Genomic DNA, 25,584 nt, shown 5'->3' with positions numbered 1-25,584 from the left:
AGCAGTTACATAGCTATTTCCTTTCAACTGTGCTCTCCCTGCAACTCCAGCTTTTGTGCCTCCTCCCCGGCCCCTCTAGGTCTGTTCCTGCTACTGTTCCCCAGTCAAGAATCACTTGCCATCCAGCACACTTGGGTCTCTCCCACTGGAGAGAAAAAGAATGGCCTCAGTGGTACTTAGGGCACTTTACTGGGTGTCACAGGGAATTGAATCTTGACCTTCCCCCTGGGCATAGGGATCAAAGATGGGGACTGAGGGCCTTTCTTGAGGGCCTCAAAACCTCATCCTAGGAACTGGATTGCCCAAGGGGGCCCAGAGTACAGGTCTGATGTCAAAATATTCTGACATGGCAAGCCCTGATCAACTGACCCAATACTTCAGGAAATAGCAGAATCAGCAAGTTATAGCATCAGTGCTCCATGGCAGCTTCTCCCAGAGCAAAGACTTGAAGTGAAAGAGGGCTAGAGGGTCAAAAGAACATGCTTCATAACTCAATTCAGTCCCTTTTCAATCACTTTTTTCAAAAGATCATTGTAAATATCCCAATATTCAACATAAAGCAAAAACAAAAGCAGAACCAGGCTTCAAAGACAAGGGAGCACTCTTCACAAAGCTCCAGAAGCATTTAGCATCCCAAAAAGTCAGTGTCCTTATTTGATGATGCAAAAAGAAACTCACTTAACATTTTGGAATGCGTTATAATTAGAAGGGCTGAAATTAAATGCTAAATGTGTGTCAACTACTGATGGAGGGAAGTCTTACCACATTTGGCAAAATTGGCTCAAAATGAATAAATTGGCTCAAAATGAATAAATAAATTGAAACTACTCTCTTCCTCTGAGAAAATACCTAAATCCTATCACCAGGAATGAGAACCAGAGATCCAACAGGCATTATACAGCCTGTAATTCAGGTATAATGCACAGAATTACACTACATCTAGTTCTTAGTTAACCCCAGACAGCTCAAGGTCTTACAGTTGAATAAAACCGCTGCCGTGTCTACTCAATGCAGTTAATGCAGTTAATAGCTCAGAAACAAAGAAGTAAGAGCTATCATTGGGCAGCCAAGACACTTAAACCAAAGCTTTGGCAGAGAGATCAGTACAGATACAGACCCACAATCAAACAGAAACTTTATTAGTTTCTTCTACAAGAGACAGTGACATCAATCTTTTTAACAGAAATCTCAGGTCATCTGAGAGGTCAAACAGATCCAAGGAAGAAAGATGACAAACAGTTAAATTAATCAAAAGGCACTACAACACCACCTAAAACCTACTACCGCAGTGGTAGTGGGCTAAGGAAGATTAAGCTACAGCGAAATAGTCTCATGTAAATTGTTATAGATTATATATAGTAGGAAGCGAGTTTGCTTTCCAGAAGACTATGGCACAATGATCACTTGGGACCAAGTTGATATTTGGCCAGGAAAAGAAGGTCAGGCCAAATGGAAAGGAACAGGGACAAAGGAGAATCCAAGTGACAGAATCCAAGCAAAGGGTGATGGATCAGGCTTTTTCCTCCCAAGAAGCATTTGTTGCATGGTGGGTTGCCTCCCCTCAGGCTCCTGCCCTAGAGCTGTTCCAGCCTTAGAGGGGCTCAGCAACCAGAGCTGGGTTCAGGCTGCCCCAGGATCATGCTGGAATTTAGTACAGACTTTAGAGAACTTGTCACAATTTCGAGGGGGGGGGGCGCTGAAGCATTCACATGCAAAGTAGTCTGAGCTCCCCAAACACATTCAGACATCCTTACACAACTTTTTCCAAAGTCTGACATCTTGTAGCAGCTGAGCTGTAGTTAAAGCTGCAAGGCTCACAAGATCAAAGAAGCCAGGACGAGACAATACAGGTAGGAAATCTCAGCAGTTAATCTCAATCTTTCTCTAATGTAGGAGAAACACTCATATACCTGATGTGGGATGTAGAAAGCTACACTGTAACAAGTTGGGTCTTCTGCTGGATTTTTCATCAAATACCAAAGGAAAATAAGGGGCGGGACTCACTTTATTTTTTAAAAGCCTCAGAACTTATTCTATTATAAAGGGACATGGCTGAACAGGTAGGAGACAGATTCCCCATTGTGAGTTCTCCTGATGGCTTCTGCAAGGATCATGGAGATGTCGATCACCTAGGAGGGCAAGGCAAGCATCAGGTTAGTATCATACAGACAGAGATGACTGGCCAGTTTGCAGACACTGATGAGCAGCCCGATGAGGGTCCTTCCTCTTAAGACTGCTGCACTGTGCTGTTTCCCCAAGGGAGCCCACAGCCAGATGCTCTTCATACCCACATTTTAAATATAACCAACCACTTGGGAAAGAGTCAAAATGCTTATGGAGGAAAAACTCTGACTCAGACTCACCAAGATGGTGGTAAGTTGGCATTTAAAAATTCTTAGGAATGAAAAAAGAATATTTAAGCTGAAAAAGAAATCCTTAAGAATGATATCAACCCTCCAATTCCATATATTTCTAGTGGATTATATTTCCATATTTCTAATGGAAAGCCTTGTTCTTTTAGTGCAACAGCACTCAAACTTCATTGTCTGACAATTACCTGGGGAAATTAAAGTCCCGGTCCCATGACCTCTGTTTTTGTAGGCCCTGGGTAGAGCAAAGGAACCTGCATTTTAACGAGAACCCTAGGTGATTAACTTAGGTGGTTTCCAGAGCACACTTTGAGAAACACTGAAGTTCTAAGGAGCATACCGTCAGTTTAAAAGTTTCACATTATGTTTGCAGGGGCCAATAGTTAAGAGTGATACACACAAACTGTAAAGCATGGACCTGGAAACTTGAGTGTGCATCACAATCACTGGGAGAGCCTGTTAAAATGTAGAATCCTGGGCTCTGTAGGTTTTAGGTGGTGTTGTAGTGCCTTTTGATTAATTTAACTGTTTAATTGTCATCTTTCTTCCTTGGATCTATTTGACCTCTCAGATGACCTGAGATTTCTGTTAAAAAGATTGATGTCACTGTCTCTTGTAGAAGAAACTAATAAAGTTTCTGTTTGATTGTGGGTCTGTATCTGTACTGATCTCTCCTCCAGAGATTCTAGGTCTAGCTGTTTGAATATTTAGACACGTGATCTTTTTCCTTTTGGGTCACAAATCCTGATGACTAAGCCTTGAGAGCAAAGGAGGAAATCTTTAGAACCCACCCAGACACCTAATTCAACACATGTAACCACCTCCTAAATACTCAGTGGAGTCTTGTTTTGCAAGAATCTCAGCCTCACCTGTATTTTGGAGCAATGCTTCATCTTATCCTCCTGAGGTATGGTATTGGTGACAACTACTGCTTCAAAGCATGCATTATTAATGCGAGAAATGGCTGGGCCAGAAAAGATTCCATGAGTCAGGATAGCATAAACCCTGGTGGCTCCAGCTGAGAGAAGTCTAGAGGAAAAAGCAGAGTTGATTAGGAATAATCTTACTTGTCACTATAAAATCCGACTTAGGGAAGAAGAATGTCTTAGTCAACTTGGGCTGCCACAACAAAATACCACAGACTGGATGGCTTAAACAGAATTTTATTTCTCACTCGTTTCTGGAGGTTGGGAGTTCTAAGATCAAGGTGTCAGCAAGGTAGGTTTCATTCTGAGACCTCTTCTCTTGGTTTGGTGGTGGCCACCATCTCACTATATGCTTCCATGACCTCTTTGTGTGCATAGACCAAGAGGGAGAATGGGGGGTGGGGTTGAGAGGGAGCTCCCTGGTGTCTCTTCTCATAAGGGCACCAATATCATCATAAGAGCCCCACCCTCATGACCTCACCTAAACCTAATAACCTCCCAAAGATCCCATCTCCAAACACCATCACACTGGGGGTTAGGGCTGAATTTTAGGGTGACACAATTCAGTTGATAGCAAGGAGAGAGAAACAGACTAAGAACTTATCTGAATAGGTTTGGATTAGTGTAGAAGGACTGTGGCACAGACTTCTATGCTCAACAAAATCTGTCTCCTCTTCTTCCTAGCACACAGCTGGACATTTCCTAGCCTCCCTTGCATAGCTAGGTGTGGCCATGTGACTTAATTCTGGCTATCTAAATGTGGACAGAGGCTTGTAAAATCTCCCATGGATGATCCTCCATGCTCCTTTCCCTTTCTGGCTGGACAAAATGGAAATGTTAAAGATGCAGCGCCACGAGACTGAAAGGGGAATACTCGCGTTGGAGCATACCATGAACAAGAAAGAAACTTTACCGTGTTCAGGGAGTTGATCTGTTAAGAGCAATTAGCATTAACTTACTAATATGATAAAAGGAGTTTTATAAATGTATACTCCAGGATCCAAACCAGGAGAGCACACAAGTCTTTTTTTTAAGCATTTATTATACATATATGCTACGCACTGTGCAAGGCACGGATACCTGGAGATTTAAAAAACAAATTATGAGAAACAATGCTGTCCATACTGGCTTGGATTATAAGCAGTGGGGAGCCACTTAAGGTTTTAAAGGAGGCATGAGGGGAATCTAGTCTTAGTTTTAGGAAGATAAGCGAGTATGGTGGCAATGTGAAAGATGGACTCGGGAGGTAAGAGCCTGGTGACTGGCAGCAGAGAACAGAGGGAAGCCAATTCAGAACAGTGCAGGCAAACGATGAGAAGGAATACGAATGAAGGTAGTAGCAGCGAAAACGAACAGTCAAAAGGTAAGGCCAGGGATTCTAGCTTAGGTAAAATATAAACATGAGAATCTATTTCTGTCTCCTCAGGCATATGGACTTTTTTACCTTAACTTGTTTTAAAAAACTATCAAGGGACATCCCTGGTGGTCCAGTGGTAAAGAATCCCCCTTACAATGCAGGGGACATGGGTTCAATCCCTGGTCAGGGAACTAAGATCCCACATGCCACGGGGCAACTAAGCCCATGTGCCACAGCTACTGAGCTCGTGCGCCTCAACTAGAGCCTGCATGCCGCAAACTACAGAGCCCATGTGCTCTGGACCCCACACGCCACAAATAGAGAAGAGAAAACCCGCACACCACAACTAGAGAGAAGCCCATGCACCACAATGAAGAGCCCATGCACTACAACAAAAGATCCCGTGTGCCTCAACGAAGATCCCGCGTGCCACAACTAAGACCCGACGCAGCCAAAAATAAATAATAAATAAATCTTAAAAAAAAAACTATCAAAAGTAGAGTACTTAGAATGATGAGATAATTTTGGAAATATAGTGGTGACAGTTGCACAACACTGTGAATGCAACTAATGCCACTGAATTGCACACTTAAAAATGGTTAAAACAGCAAATTTCATGTTACATAAAGTTTAGCACAATAACAAGGAAAAATAAAACTAAGAAAATCTAGAGAAAAACATAATACTTATCAATTTACATGCATTGCAATTTTAGCCTAGGGTGACAAAAGAAAGCTAGTTGTCATCTCCTCAATTCAGTTCCAAAGAGAATCAGCAGGATTAGGGCATTCAGATAGCAGTTAGTTTTTTACTTCTAACCCCCAGCTCCACCACTAGGCACTCACTTGTCAGCTGCGTGGCAGATTGTACCACAAGTGTCAGCCATGTCATCCACGAGGATGGCCACCCGGTCCTTCACATCTCCCACTAGCACCATGCGGTCCACTTCATTAGCTTTCTTCCGTTCTTTGTGAATCAAGGCAAAGTCCACATTCAACCGGTCTGCGATGGAGGTCACTCTGCAACACAGGGTATTCACAGTTAAAACGTGTGCATGTGCCTGTGCATGTGCGTGTGCCTGTGCGTGTGCGTGTGTGTGTGTGTGTGTGTGTGTGTGTCTTAGGACAAAGAAAGGAAATAAAGGATGGGCTTGTTTTCTGGGGGAGAAGACTCCTTGAAACCCAACAGTTCCCAGGGTTGGAAGAAAGCAACCGGAATTGATTGGCATCACAAACTGGGTTTCATAGACTAATGCCTCCATACCCTGAGAGCAGTTTATGAATGTATTAGTCAAACTTAGATTACAATTCATTCTGGGTTACTGTAGGGGAAGACAGACACCCTCACCAGTCCCAGGAAGCGGTATAATGAATGCTAGGGCATGTTCGTTTACTAGACTGGCAGTGAAAGGGGAGAGAGAGATGACTTGGTTAACTAATGCCGGGAGTGTAGATCACCCCAATTTGACATGCGGATGTGGTGAGAAGTGAACCTGAACTTGGTGGGAGAGGAGCAGTACCCAGCCCATTCCAATGCCCACGCCCTCATCACACTCCCCTCAGTGATCCACCAACTGTCAATGTCAACTGTACCTGGACACCAAGCTTGGGAATTCCTTTAAGGACTGCTAGAAAAAAAGTTTTACCAATTAAGTGGGCAAACCAGGCATCTTGCTGTACAGCGCAAAGCATCTCCAAATCAAAACAAAATTCCTTTTTTTAAAATGACAAGGCAAGGGCTTCCCTGGTGGCACAGTGGTTGAGAGTCCGCCTGCCGATACAGGGGACACAGGTTCGTGCCCCAGTCCGGGAAGATCCCACATGCCGCGGAGTGGCTAGGCCCATGAGCCATGGCCGCTGAGCCTGAGCGTCCGGAGCCTGTGCTCCGCAATGGGAGAGGCCACAACAGTGAGAGGCCCGCGTAACGCAAAAAAAAAAAAAGAAAAAAATTACAAGGCAATACAAACCAGACTAGAAGGTGGGATAGAAAACAAATCTTTCTGGCAACAAAGTACCATGTAATCACTCAAACAGCAATCCATTCAGTGTATATGACTGTGGTGCCCCAGTGACACATACGACCACGCTCCACCATGCCATCCTTCTTATGGGTGAAGAGGCCTATGCTTTGCGCTTTGTGTTTTAATGTAATACTGATCCAACCAGAGCATTATGTCCTATTTCCCTTGTGGCTATGGTCACATATCTCGAGTTTGTGCTGAATAAGGGAGAACCTGTGACCATATAATAAAGAACAAACAAGACTTGGACCACAACCTAGGCAACATTTACACCTGATCTAAACAACCCATACCCTGTGCTCTCCTTTCCTACTGCATGGGCACATAACAACATGAGTTACCAACCTGGGACTTCCCTGGTGGTCCAGTGGTTAAGACTCTGTGCTCCCAAAGTGGGGAGCACAGGTTCGATCCCTGGTTGGGGAACTAGGATCCCACATGCCGCACGGTGCAGCCAAAAAAAAAAAAGTTACCAATCTGCTTGGAATGATTATTTAGCCGAGGCAAATGCATGATCACTTAGTTCAAGCATCCCAAACCGTCCACACTCAATGGCCAACAAACTCAGTGACTGACTAAGTGTAAAGGGCTCAAAAAAGCCACTCCCGATATCCTTGATGGTAGAACTACGTGCAAGTCACAATCACACAGGAATCTCTACCTAGTCCAAAAACCCTGCCAAGACAGACGTGATAGCCATTCACTTTGAAAATCTTTCATCAGTAAAAGAAAATTATAAACAAACAAACAAAATCATTTAGCAATAAACCATCTACTGAAGGCAGTTTTTTTGTACCCAACTTTGGAAAGAAAATCGTGCTTGATTACTTATTTCAAATGTGACTGTTTTCTAAGTCTCTGTGGAAGATGATTTTCCCAAGTATGACAACCACCATGAGGGAGATGTGTTTTAGGCTCCGTCTCTAGTATTACAGATGGTAACTAGCGACAAGGGACTCACAAAGCCATACATCTGGCTGGAGAACAGAACTCAAGCTCTCAGCTTATCAGTTCTGTTGACGTTCCTGAAACAAAGAGGTTGTTGAGAAACAGTCATTGAAGGTTTGAATGGCTTTTGCAAAGATCTGAATTCGCGTTTCCTAATCATCTGTGTTTTGTAGCTCTTCATTCTATTTCCACAACAAGAACATGTGTCACGCTTTTGAATGCATTACTAACGAGTGAGCCGCTAAAGAAATGAAAAGCTCTTAGTCTGCACCACGTGAGCTGAAGCACTGCAACTGGCAATCCCTGGCAATCAGTTTGTTTAGAATGTTCAGAGCTTGGCTTAAATAAAATCACCACACTTTCTTTTCCTTCCTGCTTAATATTTTAATCTAAAGGATCAAAACGGTTTAACCAACCATTTGGAGGTATGTAAAAGCTTACTTGTTCACTATTATCATGGGCTTCGATAGCAGGTGTCATTCATTAGAAAACCAAATTCCTCCCCCTCCTGATGGGTCACAGCGCTGTTGCTAGCCCTGCAGCGCTGAGTCACTGTTGGGTTATGGTCAAGCCCACGATGCCAGACTATTTTGTGCACCTCTGCTGTCTTTCAGGTAGTGACTCAGGCCAGTAGAAGAGGAGTGAGTAAAACCATATCCAGCCCATGTCCTAGCTACCGGCACACCCAAGTACTTAAAAACGGTCACTTCTCAGTATCTTGTAGTAACCTATAATGGAAAAGAATCTGAAAAAGACTATATATATATATGTATATGTGTATATATATATGTGTATATATATACACATATACATATATATATATACACATATACATACATATATATATATATGTGTGTGTATATATATATATATATATATATATATATATATATATATATAGTCTTTTTCAGATCACTTTGCTGTACCCCTGATGCTAACACAACATAGTAAATCAACTATACTTCAAGAAGAGAAAAATTCACTTCAATAGAGAAACATCGTTTTCTGACGCAACTGTCTGAAAGCTTTTCCCCAGTACGTTGGGAATAACATGACTTTCAACCATACCTCTTAGCTCCTCCAGCATCGGGTGAAACAATCGTGCAGTTCCTCCATTCCGAGATGTTCTCCCTTATCCACTTGAGGACAGCTGGCTCTGCATACAAATTGTCCACTGGGATATCAAAAAAGCCCTATAGAAAGAAAGAAGCTGGGTCAGTTTTGCTTGTTTTCCTCCTCTTCCATTTACAAATAATGAACACAAAGAGAATAGTAACTTGCCAACAGAATACTTTACTGCAACATTCAAACTGATCAGAAGGCATGCCCGGTGTGGCAGACTGTAAAAACAGCCTCCTCGAATCTGGGCTATGTAAGAGAGCCCAGCCACGACGGGCAAAGCCAGGCCTCGGCTACACCACAGCTGACCACAGGCACATGAGCAAGCTCTTGGGAAAAACGGCCAAGTCCAGCCAAGACCAGAACTACCCAGCCAACGTGCAGACCCACGAGGTAATAAATGCTTACTACCTTATGCCAGTAAATGTTGGGCTGGTTTGTTAAGGAGCAAAAACTAACTGGTAAACAGGTTAGAGATGCTATGGTATATAAACTTAATGGAAGCCATTTACAATAAATGGTCACAGTAACTAGAAGTCAGGAGATCTGTGTTCTAACACTAGTTGCTACATATTAGTTGTATTTCACAACTAATCTGTTCCTCTTCTATAAAATGGGTATAATCACCTGTCCTGTATCTCACTGAATTCCCAGAAGCCTCCAATGATAATGATTTCAAAGTCTCTTTAAAAAGTATAAACTATAAGGTGGTATTCTGCTCCCCTAACTCTGTTTAGGATAGAAGGTAGGTTCCAATATCTATGGCTCTAAATTTAATGATGACAATAACAGCTCCCATTTATTTCGTATCTTTCATGAGCCAGGTGTTATACTATGAATTTAATATCTTACTTGATACTCACAATAACAAAGCAGTGTGTGTTCAGAGAAGTTAAATAACCTGCCCAAGGTTACAAAGCTAGTTAGTGTCAGAGCCAGTATTCAAACTAAGTCTGATGCCAAAGCCTACATGCTTCCCAGAATCCCAGACGGCCTCCCTGTCCAACCACCCCACGTGGCTAAGATCATGATCTATGCTTAAGGTGAGGATGTTGAAAATGTCATCAATGTCTAGTTTATTTGAGCTGTACTTGGGCAGTTTTTGCTTCCCTACGGTTTTCAGCATTCAGTCCTCTCCTACCCACTTTCTAATCCCTAATAATCCCTAAGCTAATACTTAGCTTCCACTGATACCTGAATTTGAGAAGCATGCAGGTCCATGGTGATAATATGATCCGCGCCTGCTACGGAGAGCATATTTGCGACAAGCTTGGCTGAGATTGGAGCCCGGCTCTAAATGGAGGGGAGGAAAGAAAAAAAAAAAAGCCAATTTGAGAAACAATTCATTTGCTCAAGAAGCACTTATTTACTGTGCACCTACTGTGTTTAAGGTACTGTGCTACCAGGAAATTCATAAAAAGTGACATAGCCACTGACTTTGAGTAGATCACAATCTGGCACAAATATGAAGTGGATTATCATTTTTCCAAATCAAGATACATATTTCAGAAAAGAAAATACCTTCCCTACCTTTCTTTTTCTTCACGTACATATTTTCTGCCTATTCAAGTGTTTCCAATGCTCCATTATTTAAATTATGCAGACTTTAAAAATCTTTTTTGAAAGAATTTTATTAAAATCTCTTTTAACACATACATACTCAAACCTGTGTAACATCTAACGTGTCAACATTTAAAGACACATTAGGGGCTTCCCTGGTGGCACAGTGGTTGAGAATCTGCCTGCTAATGCAGGGGACATGGGTTCGAGCCCTCGTCTGGGAAGATACCACATGCCGTGGAGCAACTAGCCCCGTGAGCCACAACTACTGAGCCTGCGCCTCTGGAGCCTGTGCTCCGCAACAAGAGAGGCCGCGATAGTGAGATGCCCGCGCACCGCGATGAAGAGTGGCCCCCTCTCGCTGCAACTAGAGAAAGCCCTCGCACAGAAACGAAGACCCAACGCAGCCAAAAATAAATAAATAAATAAATAAAATTAAAGACACATCACAGGATGGAAATTATAGTTTTATTTTATAAATTACACCACTCCCTTACTCATCCGGAGGCCAATGTTCCAGTAACCTCAACCCCCTTTAGTAACAGGTAAACACACCTGGCTGCACCATAAAATAGCAAGGCCCATGCCCTTTACTCTACTCTGTGGGAGCACTGTATTTTACTGAAATAAAAATATCTGGCCTTCTCCCAGGCATTGTATGTAAAATTTGGGCATCAATTACAACAGACCTGCAAAGTTTTACATATATGCTTTATCCTCTAATACTCCAAATAAGGTGAGAAGTGTGTGTGCGTGTGTGTGCGCGCGTGTGCGTGTAATGAGACCGAGTATTCATGTAACTGACTTCAAGTTATATGAAGAGGTCACCACTAGAACCAAGAGGGTCCCAGAGGAGCTACCATAGTTTAAAAAAATATTCTACTCCATGGGAGCTGGTGCTTAGTCTTGCTGATACAATGAAAAAATAGCAGTGAGTTAGCCAAAAGTCACATACATATGACTGGAATAAAACAGACAGACTGCAAATGTGTTACTTTATACAAACCAATCACACCAATTGCTGTGAAAATCAGGTAATGCCTACGATAAAAAAAGTAATATCCTCTAAATATACATTTGATAATTAAGGAAGATTTTGACTTTGGGCAAGTGCTCCTGCTTCCCCTGATTTTAAAAAAAGAATTAAAGAAAAAAAAAAAGATTCCGCTCCTACCTTATCCTTCTTATCCTGCCGGGCATAAGGGAAGCATGGGATGACTGCAGTAACCCGACTGGCTGAAGCAATCTTGCAGGCATTAATCATGATCAAAAGTTCCATGAGATTGTCGTTGATTTCACCGCAGCCACTCTGAACAATGTAGACATCCTCTCCACGCACACTTTCGCCAATTTCCACACTACAGGAAAAGGAAGGACAACAAAAACAATAGATTTTAAAGCACTATAATGTATATCTACAGACAGTAAGGTCTAAAAAACACAGCTTCCCCACTAGTATGCTATGAATGGGTTACAGCTGCATGTGGTCTTGATCCCCCTCAGACTTCAGGAGATTCCCCAGGAGTCCCTCTATTTACTGCCTCAGTTTACTCCAGTGTACTATACAGATATTACCTGCTTTTATAGGTGACATGACATGAAAAAGATTGGCTAAGGCACTTAGAAGTGACTGGACTATAATTTCAGTAGGCAGGCTGTATCTCATTTCATATACTGAATGCAAATCTGATATAGCATCTATGACTGTCACAATCCATATATAACAAAAGAAGTAGAAAGCTCATATAAGGAATGAATCACTACCATTCTATAATGATGCCTTCTACAGAAGATAGTACTACATCTACCACATTGGCAGTTCACTGAACAAATATTAAATGTTCATCGCCAATCACTTTGCTTGGTGCCAGGGATACGATGGAGAACAGATGTGGTCCCTGCCTTCATTCTATGCTAACTGTACTCTGGTCCAATTAGTAATTCTTATTTTAAAAAATTCCACAGGAAGTTACTCTGATTATGGAGTAACACTATATTTTACCATAAAATGAAAGTTTTAATATTCATACTTGGATCCTTACCAAGAATAACTTATTAAAAAATAATAACCTCAGTGACACCTCAAAGCAACACCATTTCCCCAAATAATCCTCTAGGTGAGGTGGGGTGTGTGTGTGGGTGTACGGGCATGCGTGCATGTGTAGCGTGGGTAGGCAAGTAGACCAGAACAGCTGATAACCTGTACTGATGAAGAGAAAAACTTCTTCAACAGGAAGTAATTCCATTGCCAGAAGCTGATATAAGAGCTAATTGTTATTTAAAATTTATTCCTTTCCAATCCAAGTAACAATTGTTACTTAGTTCCCCGACTAGGGATTGAATCCACGCCCTCGGCAGTGAAAGCACCGAGTCTCCAATCCCAGGATCCTACTTTTTAAAAAATGGGGTTAGCTTATATTGTAAAGCAAGAGAAATAAAAGCAAAGAGTAAAAATCAAACCAGAAAGCAATTAGAACAGGGAAGTTGAGATTCCTGGTAGCCAGAACAAAGAGGAAAAATCATTTGTCGGGATGTTTGGAGGTAAACCTTCAGGCACTGAAAAATGGGCAAAATAAACCCAAAGTAAACAGAAGAAAATATAAACATAAGAGCAAAAACCAATGAAGTTAAAGACAGTAAAACAATAGAGAAAAACCACTGAAACAAAAAGCTAGCTCTTGGGGCCTCCCCTCGTGGTCCAGTGGTTAAGAATCTGCCTTCCAACACAGGGGAAGTGGGTTCAATCCCTGGTCAGGGAACTAAGATCCCACATGCTGCAGGGCAACTAAGCCCATGCACTCTAGAGCCTGCGTGGCACAACTAGAGAGCCCGTGTGCACCACAACTACTGAGCCCTTGCACTCTGAACCCCACGCACCACAACTAGAGAGAAGTCCGTGTGCCACAATGAAGAGCCCATGCGCTGCAATGAAAGATCTCGCATGCTGCAATGAAGATCCCACATGTTGCAACTAAGACCCAATATAGCCAAATAGATAAGTAAATAAATAAATAATAAATAAATTCTGAGAGGGACTTCCCTGGTGGCGCAGCGGTTAAGAATCTGCCTGCCAATGCAGGGGACACGGGTTCAAGCCCTGGTCCAGGAAGATCCCACATGCCACAGAGCAACTAAGCCCGTGCACCACAACTACCGAGCCTGCGCTCTAGAGCCTGCGACCCACAACTAGTGAGCCACATGCCACAACTACTGAAGCCCGCGTGCCTAGAGCCCGTGCTCCGCAACAAGAGAAGCCACTGTAATGAGAAGCCTGCATGAGCAGCCACCGCTCACCGCAATGAGAAGCCCGCAATGAGTAGCCCCCGCTCACCGCAACTAGAGAAAGCCCGTGTGCAGCAACGAAGACCCAATGCAGCCAAATAAATACATAAAAAAAAAATCAACCAATTGCACTGTATGGACCTTATTTGCATACCAATTCAAGCAAATTGTTTAAAAATCCCACATTTATGAGACAAATGTGAATACTGGCTAATTATTTGATATTAAGAGATTACTGTTAATTTGTTTCAGGCAAGAAAATGGTATTGTGGTTAATGAAATGTATATGGGTGATATGACATAATATCAAGGTTTGCTTCAAAATAATCCAATTGTGGGGGGGGCGGGGGGAGGGGGAATAATAAATGAAACAAGATTAGCCGTGAATTGATAACTGCTGAACTGGGTGACGGGTGCATGGCAGGGAAATCATTTACTATTCTCTCTACTTCTGTACATGTTTGAAATGTTCTATAACAGGAAGAATGAATGAATGAATGAATGAATACCACTCAGGATTAGGCTGCCTCTTGCATCTGCTCACTTATGAACCTTCTGCAGGCCTGCCATCGTGAAAATTTAGAAGACTGAGGTTTATCGTCCCTCACAAAGTAACTCACCTCACACTAGAGGTAAGTGGGTCCAACGTGTTTCTTCAAAAGGTTTTGACAGATCTGCTCATACACTTTTACAGATACCCAGCCGACAGATATTTAATTTTGGGTGGAAGTACAACTTGATGGGTCCACCAGGATGCAATGGCTACAAAGAATTTTATGGCAGGATCCTGAAATAGTGATGCTGAGCAACACGATGAACTGAACAGCAATTCTGTGGACCCCAAGACACAGCTGAACAGACATCTATTAATCACCAAGATCAGCCTTAGGAAACAAGTAAATCCGTCAGCAATGTCAACTATGCTAATACCAAAATTGCTTTCTGGAGACATTGCTTTAAATTCAAATGGACAGGCACGAGAGGGCCAGGGAGGGCTTCCTGGGAGAGCAACTTGCATGCTATCCAAAGTGTAGGCCCTAGAGCGTCACTGTCCAGTAAGGGAGTCACTGGCCTCAAGTGGTTGTTGAGCACTTGAAATGTGGCTAGTGTGACTGACGAGGTGAACTGAGATGCGCAGTAAGTGTGAAATACCACACCTTACTGTGAAGCTGGTATAAATAAAATAAAAATATATTGATTTTTTATATTAATTACATGTTAAGTTTTTTAAAAAACCACTCAAATGGACAGGACTAAATAACACCTTGTGGTGAGCCTGCTCTGCAAGTTCCTCACTGTGGTGGGCCCAAACAAGAGGCTGCGGGAGTTTCAAGAGACTTCCAGATCTCCTTTACTAACGCTGCCTGCCCTTTGAGAGGTTCCAGGCTGAGTCCCTTCTGTATTTTATGGCGCACAACTCTAGGGCCCTGACTGAGTACTTCAAATATCCAGCAACTTCAAAACTGAAGAAATTTTATTTTATTTTTCAAGAAAATTTTATTTTATTTTTCAAGAAAATTTCATTTTATTTTATTTTATTTTTCACTCCCTGCCCCCCCCTGCCACCTCACCTCCTTGACCAAGCTCTCCACTTCTCTGGGGGAGAATGAAAGTCAGGCATATTGATTGCCAATAAAAAGCCAATCGTGTCCTCTACACCTGGCGTAGGAAACCTATGGCTCTTGTTCCAGTCAAGAACACAGAATATCATCTGTGCTCCAGACATTCACTCACCAGTCAGACTGTTTGATTAGGAGCCAGGGAAGAGCAGTTTGATAATTGATCCAAGACAGTATAAGGGATGGGCTAATTATCTACTGTAAAGCTGTCTTATTATCAAGTAAGACCAGAAAACAGTATATTTAAGACCATGGTGGCTTATCTCTTTTTACAAATGCCTCAACTACCAAAGTCAATATAAAAAATATTCACAAAATTGCTTACATTGTTCATTATGTTACTCGGTATCACTATTTAAGGATTCCACCCATAAAATTTGTAGAATTTTGTGCCTGGAAGTATCTAAAGAGTTTTATGAAAATGAAAACTACATAATCCATTGCATATGCCTTTATCCCTTTGGCTGCCGGGAAGCCAAGGGATACAGTTAAAGTAACACTAAATCAAATTCAGTAATCACTTTACGCCAAATTCTTGGCACAATTACTATAGTCCTTTGTTCTAACAGGCTTCTGATGTATCTACTTAAACTTTTTGTACCTGTGACTATCATGAAACACTTTAAATCCTTTCTTGAAAGCAGGTAAGGTATTAATTACAAAATTAAATTTTCACTGCCAACTTAAACATCAGAGAGCATTTGCTAAATACATAACTTTAGTAGAAGTGATATTTTTAAAAAGTATATTCTAACATCACATAAGGTTTGAAAAGTAATTCTTAAAAAAAGTCACCAGCTCACCACCTAACAATCACCAGTACCATTTTTGTATTATATCACCTAATAAGCAACCAACAGTGCAGCCGTTTCCCAAAGCCACACTTAGGACTAGCACGTACCCTCAAGCAAAGGATGTTATGACCAGACATGTATCTAATAACTTAAAAAATTATTTAACTATATTAAAAATAAAGTGGTACACATAAACTAGGACACTGCCTTGTTTTACTGTACATAATTCTAATCCCACTAATCAAGACCAATCTTTCCCTCCAGTTAGTGCTATGACGTACAGACTTGCATAAAGCCTTTAAAAAAGCCCATGAAGTACACTTAGATTATACAGCTCGGTCAATAAACAGTTCAGTGAATCCCGAAAAACCTTAATATTATTCTTATGGTTTCCTCAAAGAGATGATAAGTTAGGCAGTGATGGATGGTAGAAGAATTGATGGTGTTTCTGAAACCTGTTTGCTCTTAATATCATCTACCACCGCAACGAAGAGTAGCGCCAGCCAGCGTGCAAACACAGCCATAAATTAATTAATTAATTAATTAATTAATTAATTTATATATATATATATATATATAAATCATCTACCAGGTGGAAAGACCTGGTTTAGCAATTGAAAGGGTAACAATCCTTGTTCTTTCCCTCTAGCCAATGGTATGCCCTCCAAATGGCTTTGGGCCAATGATTCTCCCAGCTGTTCTGGGGAGGCCAGATGACTGGCTATGTCCATCCAGTGAGAAAAACTGGCTTCTCCTTTACCCTTTCCTTTAGCATCAGACATAATTGCATCTGACAAGCACAAAATGTTAAACATAAAATGGAAATAAAGTGAATCTAAAAGTGCCTTTTGATTGGTGGTATTCTTAAGAAAATCTCAAGAATTTAGATGGATGTTGGCACATGCAAAATATATGGGATTAACTAACAAAGGTTATAGTTCTTAGGAAAATCCTAGGCAACCAAGGTTAAAGTCATCCCCCTCTCAGCCTATCCAGAGTAACCAAATAAACCAAAGTTATTTAACAATATTGAAGAGAATTGAGTCCAAAAATTTAGTACATAAAACAAGAAAGAAACAGACTCACAGATATAGAGAACAAACCAGAGGTTACCAGTGGGGAGAGGGAAGGGGGAAGGGGAAGATAAGGGTAGGGGATTTAAGAGGTACAAACTACCATGTATAAAATAAATAAGTTATAAGGATATATTGTACAACACAGGGAATACAGCCAATATTTTATAATAACTATAAACGGAATATAACCTTTAAAAATTGTGAACCACTTTGTTGTACACATGAAGCATATAATATTGTACATCAACTATACCTCAATAAAAAAAAATTTAGTACATTCAGAAGTTTCAAAAGCCAGATGAATACTGTAACAGCAAAAAATTTAAAGAAAATACTCAGAGTTGGGCAAGTTACTTAACCTCTGAATCTTAGTTCCTTCATCCATAAAATGGGGATAGTAAGAGTACCCCCTCAGAGCAGTGTTGAGGGGATTAAATATTAGATGTGTATAAAGTGCACAGCATAGGAACTAGCACATTTTAAGCATTCACTATTTATTAATTATTAATATCATCATTGCTGATAGCAGAACTCGTTCAACTTTTCTAGAAAGCAAATTTGGCAATAGGTATTAAAAAGCCTGAGAGGGACTTCCCTGGTGGCACAGGGGTTAAGAATCCGCCTGCCAATGCAGGGGACACGGGTTCGAACCCTGGGCCAGGAAGATCCCACATGCCACAGAGCAACTAAGCCCGTGCACCACAACTATAGAGCCTGCGCTCTAGAGCCCGTGAGCCACAACTACTGAGCCCATGTGCCACAACTACTGAAGCCCGCGTGCCTAGAGACCATGCTCCACAACAAGAGAAGCCACCGCAGTGAGAAGCCCGTGCACCGCAACGAGTAGCCCCCGCTCACCGCAACTAGAGCAAGCCCGCACGCAGCAAGGAAGACCCAACGCAGCCGAAAAATAAAAAAGCCTGAGAAGTGGTGTATACCCTTTAACCTAGTAATTCCCCTTCTAGATATTTATCCTAAGGAAATAATCAGAAACAGTCAAAAGATTTACATTCAAGAGTTTTCACATAAAAGAATCAGATCAAAACTTTTAAATATGTAATAGAGACTTGCTTATCTAAAATTATAGTAAAACCATGACAAGACTATACAGCTATTTAAAACCATGTAGACTAAATATTAAGAGAAACTACTCAAAATATATTGCTGAGTGAAGAAAGCTATAAACAACCTATCTTACTTTTTTTAAAAAGTACATAAACAAGCAAACATCTGGAAGTTCATAAATCAAATGTTAAGTTTATCTTGGGTGGTGGAATTATTTGGGATGTCTTTTCTCCCCTCTGTCCTCTTCTATATTTTCCACATTTTCTGCAATACCATCACCACCCCTTACCAACACTGTGAATTTGTTAGACAATTTTCTAATAACTTTACTCCTATCTCATTTAATTGTCACAATAGACTCTGGGTAGATGCTACTTTAGAGATGAGATTACTGAGGCAAAGAAAGGCTTAGGATTCAAACCCAGCTTCTCTGATTCCAGAGCCTGAACCTTTAACCTCTCATAGTTATTTGTGTGTGTCATACACCCACATATATGTATGTATGTTTCCTCAAAAACAGGACAGCAGGGGCTTCCCTGGTGGCGCAGTGGTTAAGAATCTGCCTGCCAATGCGGGGGACACCGGTTTGAGCCCTGGTCCGAGCACTGGTCCAGGAAGATCCCCCATGCCTTGGAGCAACTGAGCCTGTGCGCCACAACTACTGAGCCTGTGCTCTAGAGTGCGCGAGCCACAACTACCGAAGCCTGCGCGCCTAGACCCTGTGCTCTGCAACAAGAGAAGCCACCTCAATGAGAAGCCCTCGCATGGCAACGAAGAGTAGCCCCCGCTGGCAGCAACTAGAGAAAGCCTGCGCACAGCAAAGGAAGACCCAACGCAGCCAATAAATACATTAATTAATTAAATCTATATATATATGAAAAAACAAAAACTAAAAAACTGGACAGCAAAGGATGATCCTGACTTCAGAAGAAAGCTACTCAAGAGAGCATCAACCCCTGAGATTCAGCCAAATTGCTGCAAAACAGTCTCATTGAGGATGGGCTCTGCAGTTCCCCATCTGATGACCCAAAGCACCTACTGAGCTGCCCTGTCCATGACCTTTAGATCCCAAGAGTCACACGGGGCAGCAGTTACCACTTATGCAGTGCAGAAAAGCCAAAGGTTGGGGGAGGGAGGTAAGGGGAAGCTCCATAAGCAACATATTCGATTATGTTCAATGAAGATTTCAGAACATCTAAGGAACCAAAAAGCTAATGATTAAGCCAGAAACAAGGCAACTTAACCAGTCAGCAATTTTCCACATTGGGCTTAATCTTTTTTTTTTTTTTTTTTTTTTTCAGACAAGCATCAGGGGCAGATCTTTTTTTTTTTTTTTTTTTTTAAATTTTATTTATTTATGGTTGTGTTGGGTCTTCGTTTCTGTGCGAGGGCTTTCTCTAGTTGTGGCAAGTGGGGGCCACTCTTCATCGCTGTGCGTGGGCCTCTCACTATTGTGGCCTCTCTTGTTGCGGAGCACAGGCTCCAGATGCGCAGGCTCAGTAATTGTGGCTCACGGGCCCAGTTGCTCCGCGGCATGTGGGATTTTCCCAGACCGGGGCTCGAACCCGTGTCCTCTGCATTGGTAGGCAGATTCTCAACCACTGCGCCACCAGGGAAGCCCTGGGCTTAATCTTATCCAATGTTTCCAAGCATGTTACTGTCCAATTGTTTAAAAATGAATTCAGGGGCTTCCCTGGTGGCGCAGTGGTTGAGAGTCCGCCTGCCGATGCAGGGGACACAGGTTCGTGCCCCGGTCCGGGAAGATCCCACATCCCGCGGAGCGGCTAGGCCCGTGAGCCATGGCCGCTGAGCCTACGCGTCCAGAGCCTGTGCTCCGCAACGGGAGAGGCCACAACAGTGAGAGGCCCGCTTACCGCAAAAAAAAAAAAAAAAAAATGAATTCAGCTTTTTATCTCAGGGAAGTACATTGGGACTCCTGCTAATTCCGATAAATCAATCAGTAGAACATTAAAGTGTTCTCCCCCTCCCCTCTCCCAACATAGCCTCAGGTCCTGATGTGTTGCACTAGGCAGAGGGTCCACAAAGAAAAAAAAGTCTTTGTATTTTTTCATGAAGCATAGGAAAAGGACTTAATAGTCACAGTTCTCTAAGGGGAACTAAAAAAACCTCTAAATGAAAATCATTCTTGTCCCCTAGCTATAGTGCCACTTGCAAAGTCTGGTCCTGTTTTGTTTTATTACAGCCCATGAGTCATAATGCTGTGGTTAAAGCTAAAGACAGCAGCTCGGCTAGCCTTTCGACTAAGGTACTGCCTGGTTACAAATGGCATCAGTGTTTGCACTATCATTTGCATCACAACCAATGGTACAATGATCAAGAATCCAGAAGGAAGCTGTCCACTACAGATGAATGCTCTTATTAGCAGAGTCTACAAAGGATAGGGGGAGTTACACTTTGGTAAACAGTTTAAAGAAAGAAAAAAGGGAACAAAAGCATTTAGGAAAAAATGTTCAAAGCAATCTTCACTAATTTAACTGATTCATTAGGTTTGGTGTAAACTTTCCCCTTAATAGAGGACTGACTGTAAGACTGTAAGGGCACTGCTCTGATTTGATCAACAGGGTACCAACGAGAAACACAAAAAAACACCTAACAGAACCAGAACATGCTATGTTTAGGTGGAAGGGGTATTGAAAGGATCAGGTGACCAAGCTATCTCTAAGATGGCCCCAAGGTGCAGGAGCACGGTAGAACTGGGGGGAAGGTGCAAATTTAATTAGCAAAGCAATGAAAACAATTCATTGCAATGCTCTATGCATTCCTGGCCTTCCACTCCCTGACCTTTTCTCGATTATCTTAATATTCAGGGATAAAACTGTTTCCTAAATCCCCTGCACAACGTTAGAAGTGGGCAAGTTCAGGATAGACTTTGGTACTGAAAAATATGCTTTTGTATTGTCTAGACCAGTAGCTACACTTGGGAAGATCAAGGATTCCAGAATTAAGGTTCCCTAAGATTTTCTGGATGGCTCAAACTGAGATGCTGGCAATCAGGATGCAGTTAATGCATCATTTTATCCGAGCAACTAGATTTAACTTAAGTATGGCTCCGAGTCTAAAGATGTGAAAAGCCAACGCTTGCCAATCGAAGGGAAGTCCTCAGTATTAATTCTGGCGCCCTCAGTACATAATGTCAAGTTCCCTCAACAGGAAATCCGACCGACACCGTTTCGAATTGAAAAGCTACTTCTTAGACTCTAGGAGAAGCACTACGAGGGCGCAGTACGCAGTAGGATCTCCCAGGCAAGCTGGTCTAAGAGCTGAAGAGAACCCAATCTGGTCTGGATGGCTCAAAAGCGAAGCGACAAAGCCACGTGTCCCCACTGCCGAGCCTAGGCGTCTTTTCCCTCTAGCCGCTCTAGGCAGCGTTGGGTCCTCCAGCCCTTGCCTTCAAACCCAGTAGCTTCGCCTCCTGCTCCATCTTGACTCCACCCAACCGCACGGTGAGAATGAACGTGACCCTCCCGCGAGAGGTAAAATAACGGAAACAGCCCGTGGGGCACGCTTGCCACAGAGCTGCCCCGTACCCCACCCCCCAAAGCCGGCCCTTCAGAACTCACGCGGTGGCCCCATCCCCCTACCCTCTGCTGCCCAAGTGTCGCCTGGCCGCCCCGGCAGGTGAGGCCGGTCGGGGTCCCAACTTCATCCTCACCAGGTCTCCTGGTTGCTGAATTTCTTAGTCACCACCTTGCCCAGCTCCAGGCCCAGGCGGTCGGCAATCTTCTGGGATAGGTCCTGGTGGGAGCTGCCGCTGAAGATTTTGATATTTGGCATCTTGGCCAACTACCCTAGGCACTCTCTGCTTAGTAATCGCTGCTGCCGCCGAGACCCGAACCGAGTCGGCCCAGAGACTCAGTACTAAGCACTTCGCATTGCTACTCCGCCATCTTACATTCCCGCCGGCGCGCGGCTCTAAATTGCCTAGCGCCGGGTAGGCGGAGTCAGCGGGGAAGTTTACACCCCGCCCTTTCCGATTAGCTGAGCGCCGGCGAGGGGCGGGTCCTTGTTGTAGTTCCGCCTACCCCCGGCTGTCTCAGGGATTGACTGGAAGCCCTGAAGGGGGCGAGGCTAAGGAATCGCCCCGCCCCCTATAGCGAGGCAGTCCGAGAGGTCTGACTAAAAAACGCTGAGATACCCGCGCTTGGCTGGGGGTGGAGGGGTGCTGGTGACGCGTAGGGCCAGATCTTTCCCGCAAGTCACGCTTTTTTTTTTTCTTCAGCACCTGAAAGCAAGCCTGGCTCTGGTTTACAGTTTCTTTTAAAAATATCTGTTTATCAGGATGGCAGCCACAGTTCGTCTGAATGAAGGGGAGATTTCTCAACGTGATTGAGTTTGCATGTTTCTGAACATGATTTTTGTCTTTTTGTAAGGATGGGGCTGAATTAAAGCACGTTTGCATCACAGACAGACGCCCATAGCACAGGCTCATCCAAAGGGCAAACAAGCAATTTCAGTGTCGCCTTTGCCTGGCAGACAAGTCCCAAGGGGAAAGTGACTGAGGGCAGGCTACCTGAGTCATCCAGGGACACTGCAAGAGAAGTCTCATTTTGTTTTCAGCGCTGGAACCAAGTATGTTCAAACAAGTGATGAAGTATGGATTTTCCACGATATCTGGGCAATAAAGTTCTGATTTATCTGACCCTTGGAAAGGAGAGAAAATTTAGAATACTTATGGGACTTCAGATAAAGAACCCCGGAGGAATCAGAAAACCTGGTTTTTGGTCCTGTCTGCCTCATGTTGTCCTCAGCATCATATTCTGCGTGTTACTAATATGTCCTTTTACACCACTATTTTATTATTTTTATGATGATAACTGCTAATTGGACCAAAGAGGGCCTTTATTCTCACCACATTTTCATTAAGCATATTCCAACCATGGGTTAGAAGTAAGAGAAAAATCATACAATTTTAGAATCATACAATTTTAGTTATGAGTGCCATAATGCTCATAACTACAAGCTGTAAAAATAAAAGGGACTTCAAAAATCATCTAGTCTGGGCTTCCCTGGTGGCGCAGTGGTTGGGGTCCGCCTGCCGATGCAGGGGACACGGGTTCGTGCCCCGGTCCGGGAAGACCCCACATGCCACGGAGCGGCTGGGCCCGTGAGCCATGGCCGCTGAGCCTGCGCATCCGGAGCCTGTGCTCCGCAACGGGAGGGGCCACAGCAGTGAGAGGCCCGCGTACCGCAAAAAAAAAAAAAAAAATCATCTAGTCTACTGGCTTCATTTTACATATGGTTGAAACTGAGACCAGAGATGGGAAGGAATTTGTCCAAGTGGCAAAGGCAGAAAATATTTAAAGCAGCATCCTAGCTTTCCCTTCCTGCCATTTTCAGCAGTGTCCACAGAGGACCTCTCCTTCTGACCTTTTGTCATAATTTTACGAGTTCAGAAAGGTAACATAGGCCTAGGTGTATAGGGATACTTGAAGAAGGAAGTAGACTGCAAGGCAGAATATTAGTAGTCTTCCATCATATTTCATTCATCAAAGATTTACTGAGTGCTTCATTGCATACAAGGCAGTACACTAGGCACTGAGGGGACTATAAAGTATTTGCCTCCAAGGAATTTGTTCTTTCAATATTTAATGAAATATTTATTGAATACTTCTAATGCACCGGGCCATGTTGTGGGCACTGAGAATACAGCAGTAAACAATCAGAAATCCCTGCTCTCATAGAGTTTACATTCTCAAACAATAAACATGTAAATGAAGAAATTGTATAATATATCAAGTGGTGATAAGCGATGTGGAGAAAAATCAAGCAAGGAAGTAGCAAAATGTGCCATGATGGTGGTGAAGGGGAGGAGTCTAATTTTAAATAGGATAGTCAGAGAAGGCCTATCTGGGAAGGTGACATTTGAGCAAAGACCTCAAGGAGTTAAAGGAATGAGCCATGTTGATATCTGGGACAAGCAGAGGGTACAGCAAAAACCCTAGGACAGGAGTGCATCTAAGTTGTTTGAGGAATAGTAAGGAGGCTGATGTGTCTGGTGCAGAGTGAGTGTTGGGGCCGAAGGAGTAGAACACACCAGTAAGAAAAAATACGATCAGTGAACTAAGAGCAATTGGTGGGAAGGTGCCAACCATGTAGGACCTTGTAGGTCATTTTAAGGAGTTTTGCTATTACTGAGTAAGGGTATTTACCAAAGAATGACATGATCTGACTGCTCTCTTAAAAGGAATAGAGCGTAGGCAGCAAGATAAGAAGCAGAGAGACCAATTAGGAGATGGCTTCCTAGTAGAGATGAGACATTTATACAAATATTTATAAGACATGGCACAAGTTAATACACTACCATAGAGAACCCTGTGTTTGGGTAAAGGGTAAGCTGCTGTAACACAGACCCTAAAACACAGTCGCTCAAATAACACAGATTCTTTCTCTCTTGCATAACATGCTCCCAGGCCAATGCAACAATTCTGCTCCATGCTAGGTCATGAGCACATCCATGTTCCAGCCCATGGGAAGGAGGAAAGAGAAGAGGCAAGGGATTTCTTTTTAAACAAGTCACGTGGAATTTGCTCATTTCATTTTCCATCACATCCCTTTGGAATGAGCTTAGTCACGTGGCAAGAGCTTAGTTGCAAGTCACACCTACCTGCAGGAAAGACTAAGAAATGTCTTGTTAGGTGGCCCTGTACTCAGGATGCAGAGGAAAAGGGGATTTTGGAGGTACAACTAGACATCCGACCCAAACAAAGTCATACGCAGACTCAGCAGTAAAAAATATCACCTCTGCCTGGGACATCCTGTCCAGATATCCTGGAGGTATTTCTGGCAGTGGAAGCACATGAGCTAGGCCTTGAAGGATGGGCAGGGTTTTGACAGTGATGAAATAAAATGCATATATTGTGGCAAGACTAAATGTTTCTCTGCCCGTTTGGGCCTCCTCCCTCCCTTTTAGTGTGTATTGTGTATCTGCACTAACCAGACCTCCCTAGGAAATAACCTTCCTTCTCAGTCTTGTAAGGGTTCACCATGACCCACTACTCACTTTGTATGCACAGATCAGGATTATGTAAACTGTCAATATATGATTTGATGTATAACCCTATGTCTCAAAAACTTATATATAACTGTGCTTTGACCTTTAACGGGCTGAACAGTCCTCACAGCTTTCTGAAATATTGTCTCCCACATTATAATCCTCAGGTTGGCTTGAATAAAATTTTCCATTTCTTTCTTAGTTGGATTAAATTTTTTTGACAACAGGCAGTGATTGGCAGGAGGTGGTTCTCCCCTGGCAGGAAGCAAAGGTGAAGAAGTAGAGGTTTTGAGGAAAGGGAAGTAGTCTGCTTTGGCTGGAGTATCAGGTACCATGTTGAGATTTTATTCTGCCCGTGGTGGGAAGCCACTGACTACTCTGGAATAAGGGAATGACATGATCATAATTGTGCTTTTGGTAAATTTAACTGTGTGAAT

General features: G+C 42.8%; 1 protein-coding gene across 1 annotated transcript; it reads right to left on the bottom strand.

Annotated features, from left to right (window-relative positions):
• Window positions 1-1,195: 1,195 nt before the first annotated feature.
• PRPS1 (phosphoribosyl pyrophosphate synthetase 1) lies at window positions 1,196-22,043 on the bottom strand. The gene is made up of 7 exons (XM_082864337.1): window positions 21,809-22,043; window positions 11,474-11,657; window positions 9,934-10,032; window positions 8,689-8,813; window positions 5,498-5,671; window positions 3,239-3,398; window positions 1,196-2,129 (listed from the first exon to the last, which is right to left on the bottom strand). The coding sequence occupies exons 1-7, from the start codon at window positions 21,928-21,930 to the stop codon at window positions 2,037-2,039; spliced, it is 957 nt and encodes a 318-aa protein (XP_082720463.1). The 5' UTR covers window positions 21,931-22,043; the 3' UTR covers window positions 1,196-2,036.
• Between the last annotated feature and the right edge of the window lie 3,541 nt (window positions 22,044-25,584).

The sequence above is a fragment of the Leucopleurus acutus genome (genome assembly GCF_964270905.1).
Source record: "Leucopleurus acutus genome assembly, chromosome: X".
Classification (NCBI taxonomy): domain Eukaryota; kingdom Metazoa; phylum Chordata; class Mammalia; order Artiodactyla; family Delphinidae; genus Leucopleurus; species Leucopleurus acutus.
Note: the sequence above shows the minus strand (reverse complement) of the source record. Positions and strands in the feature narration are given on the sequence as shown.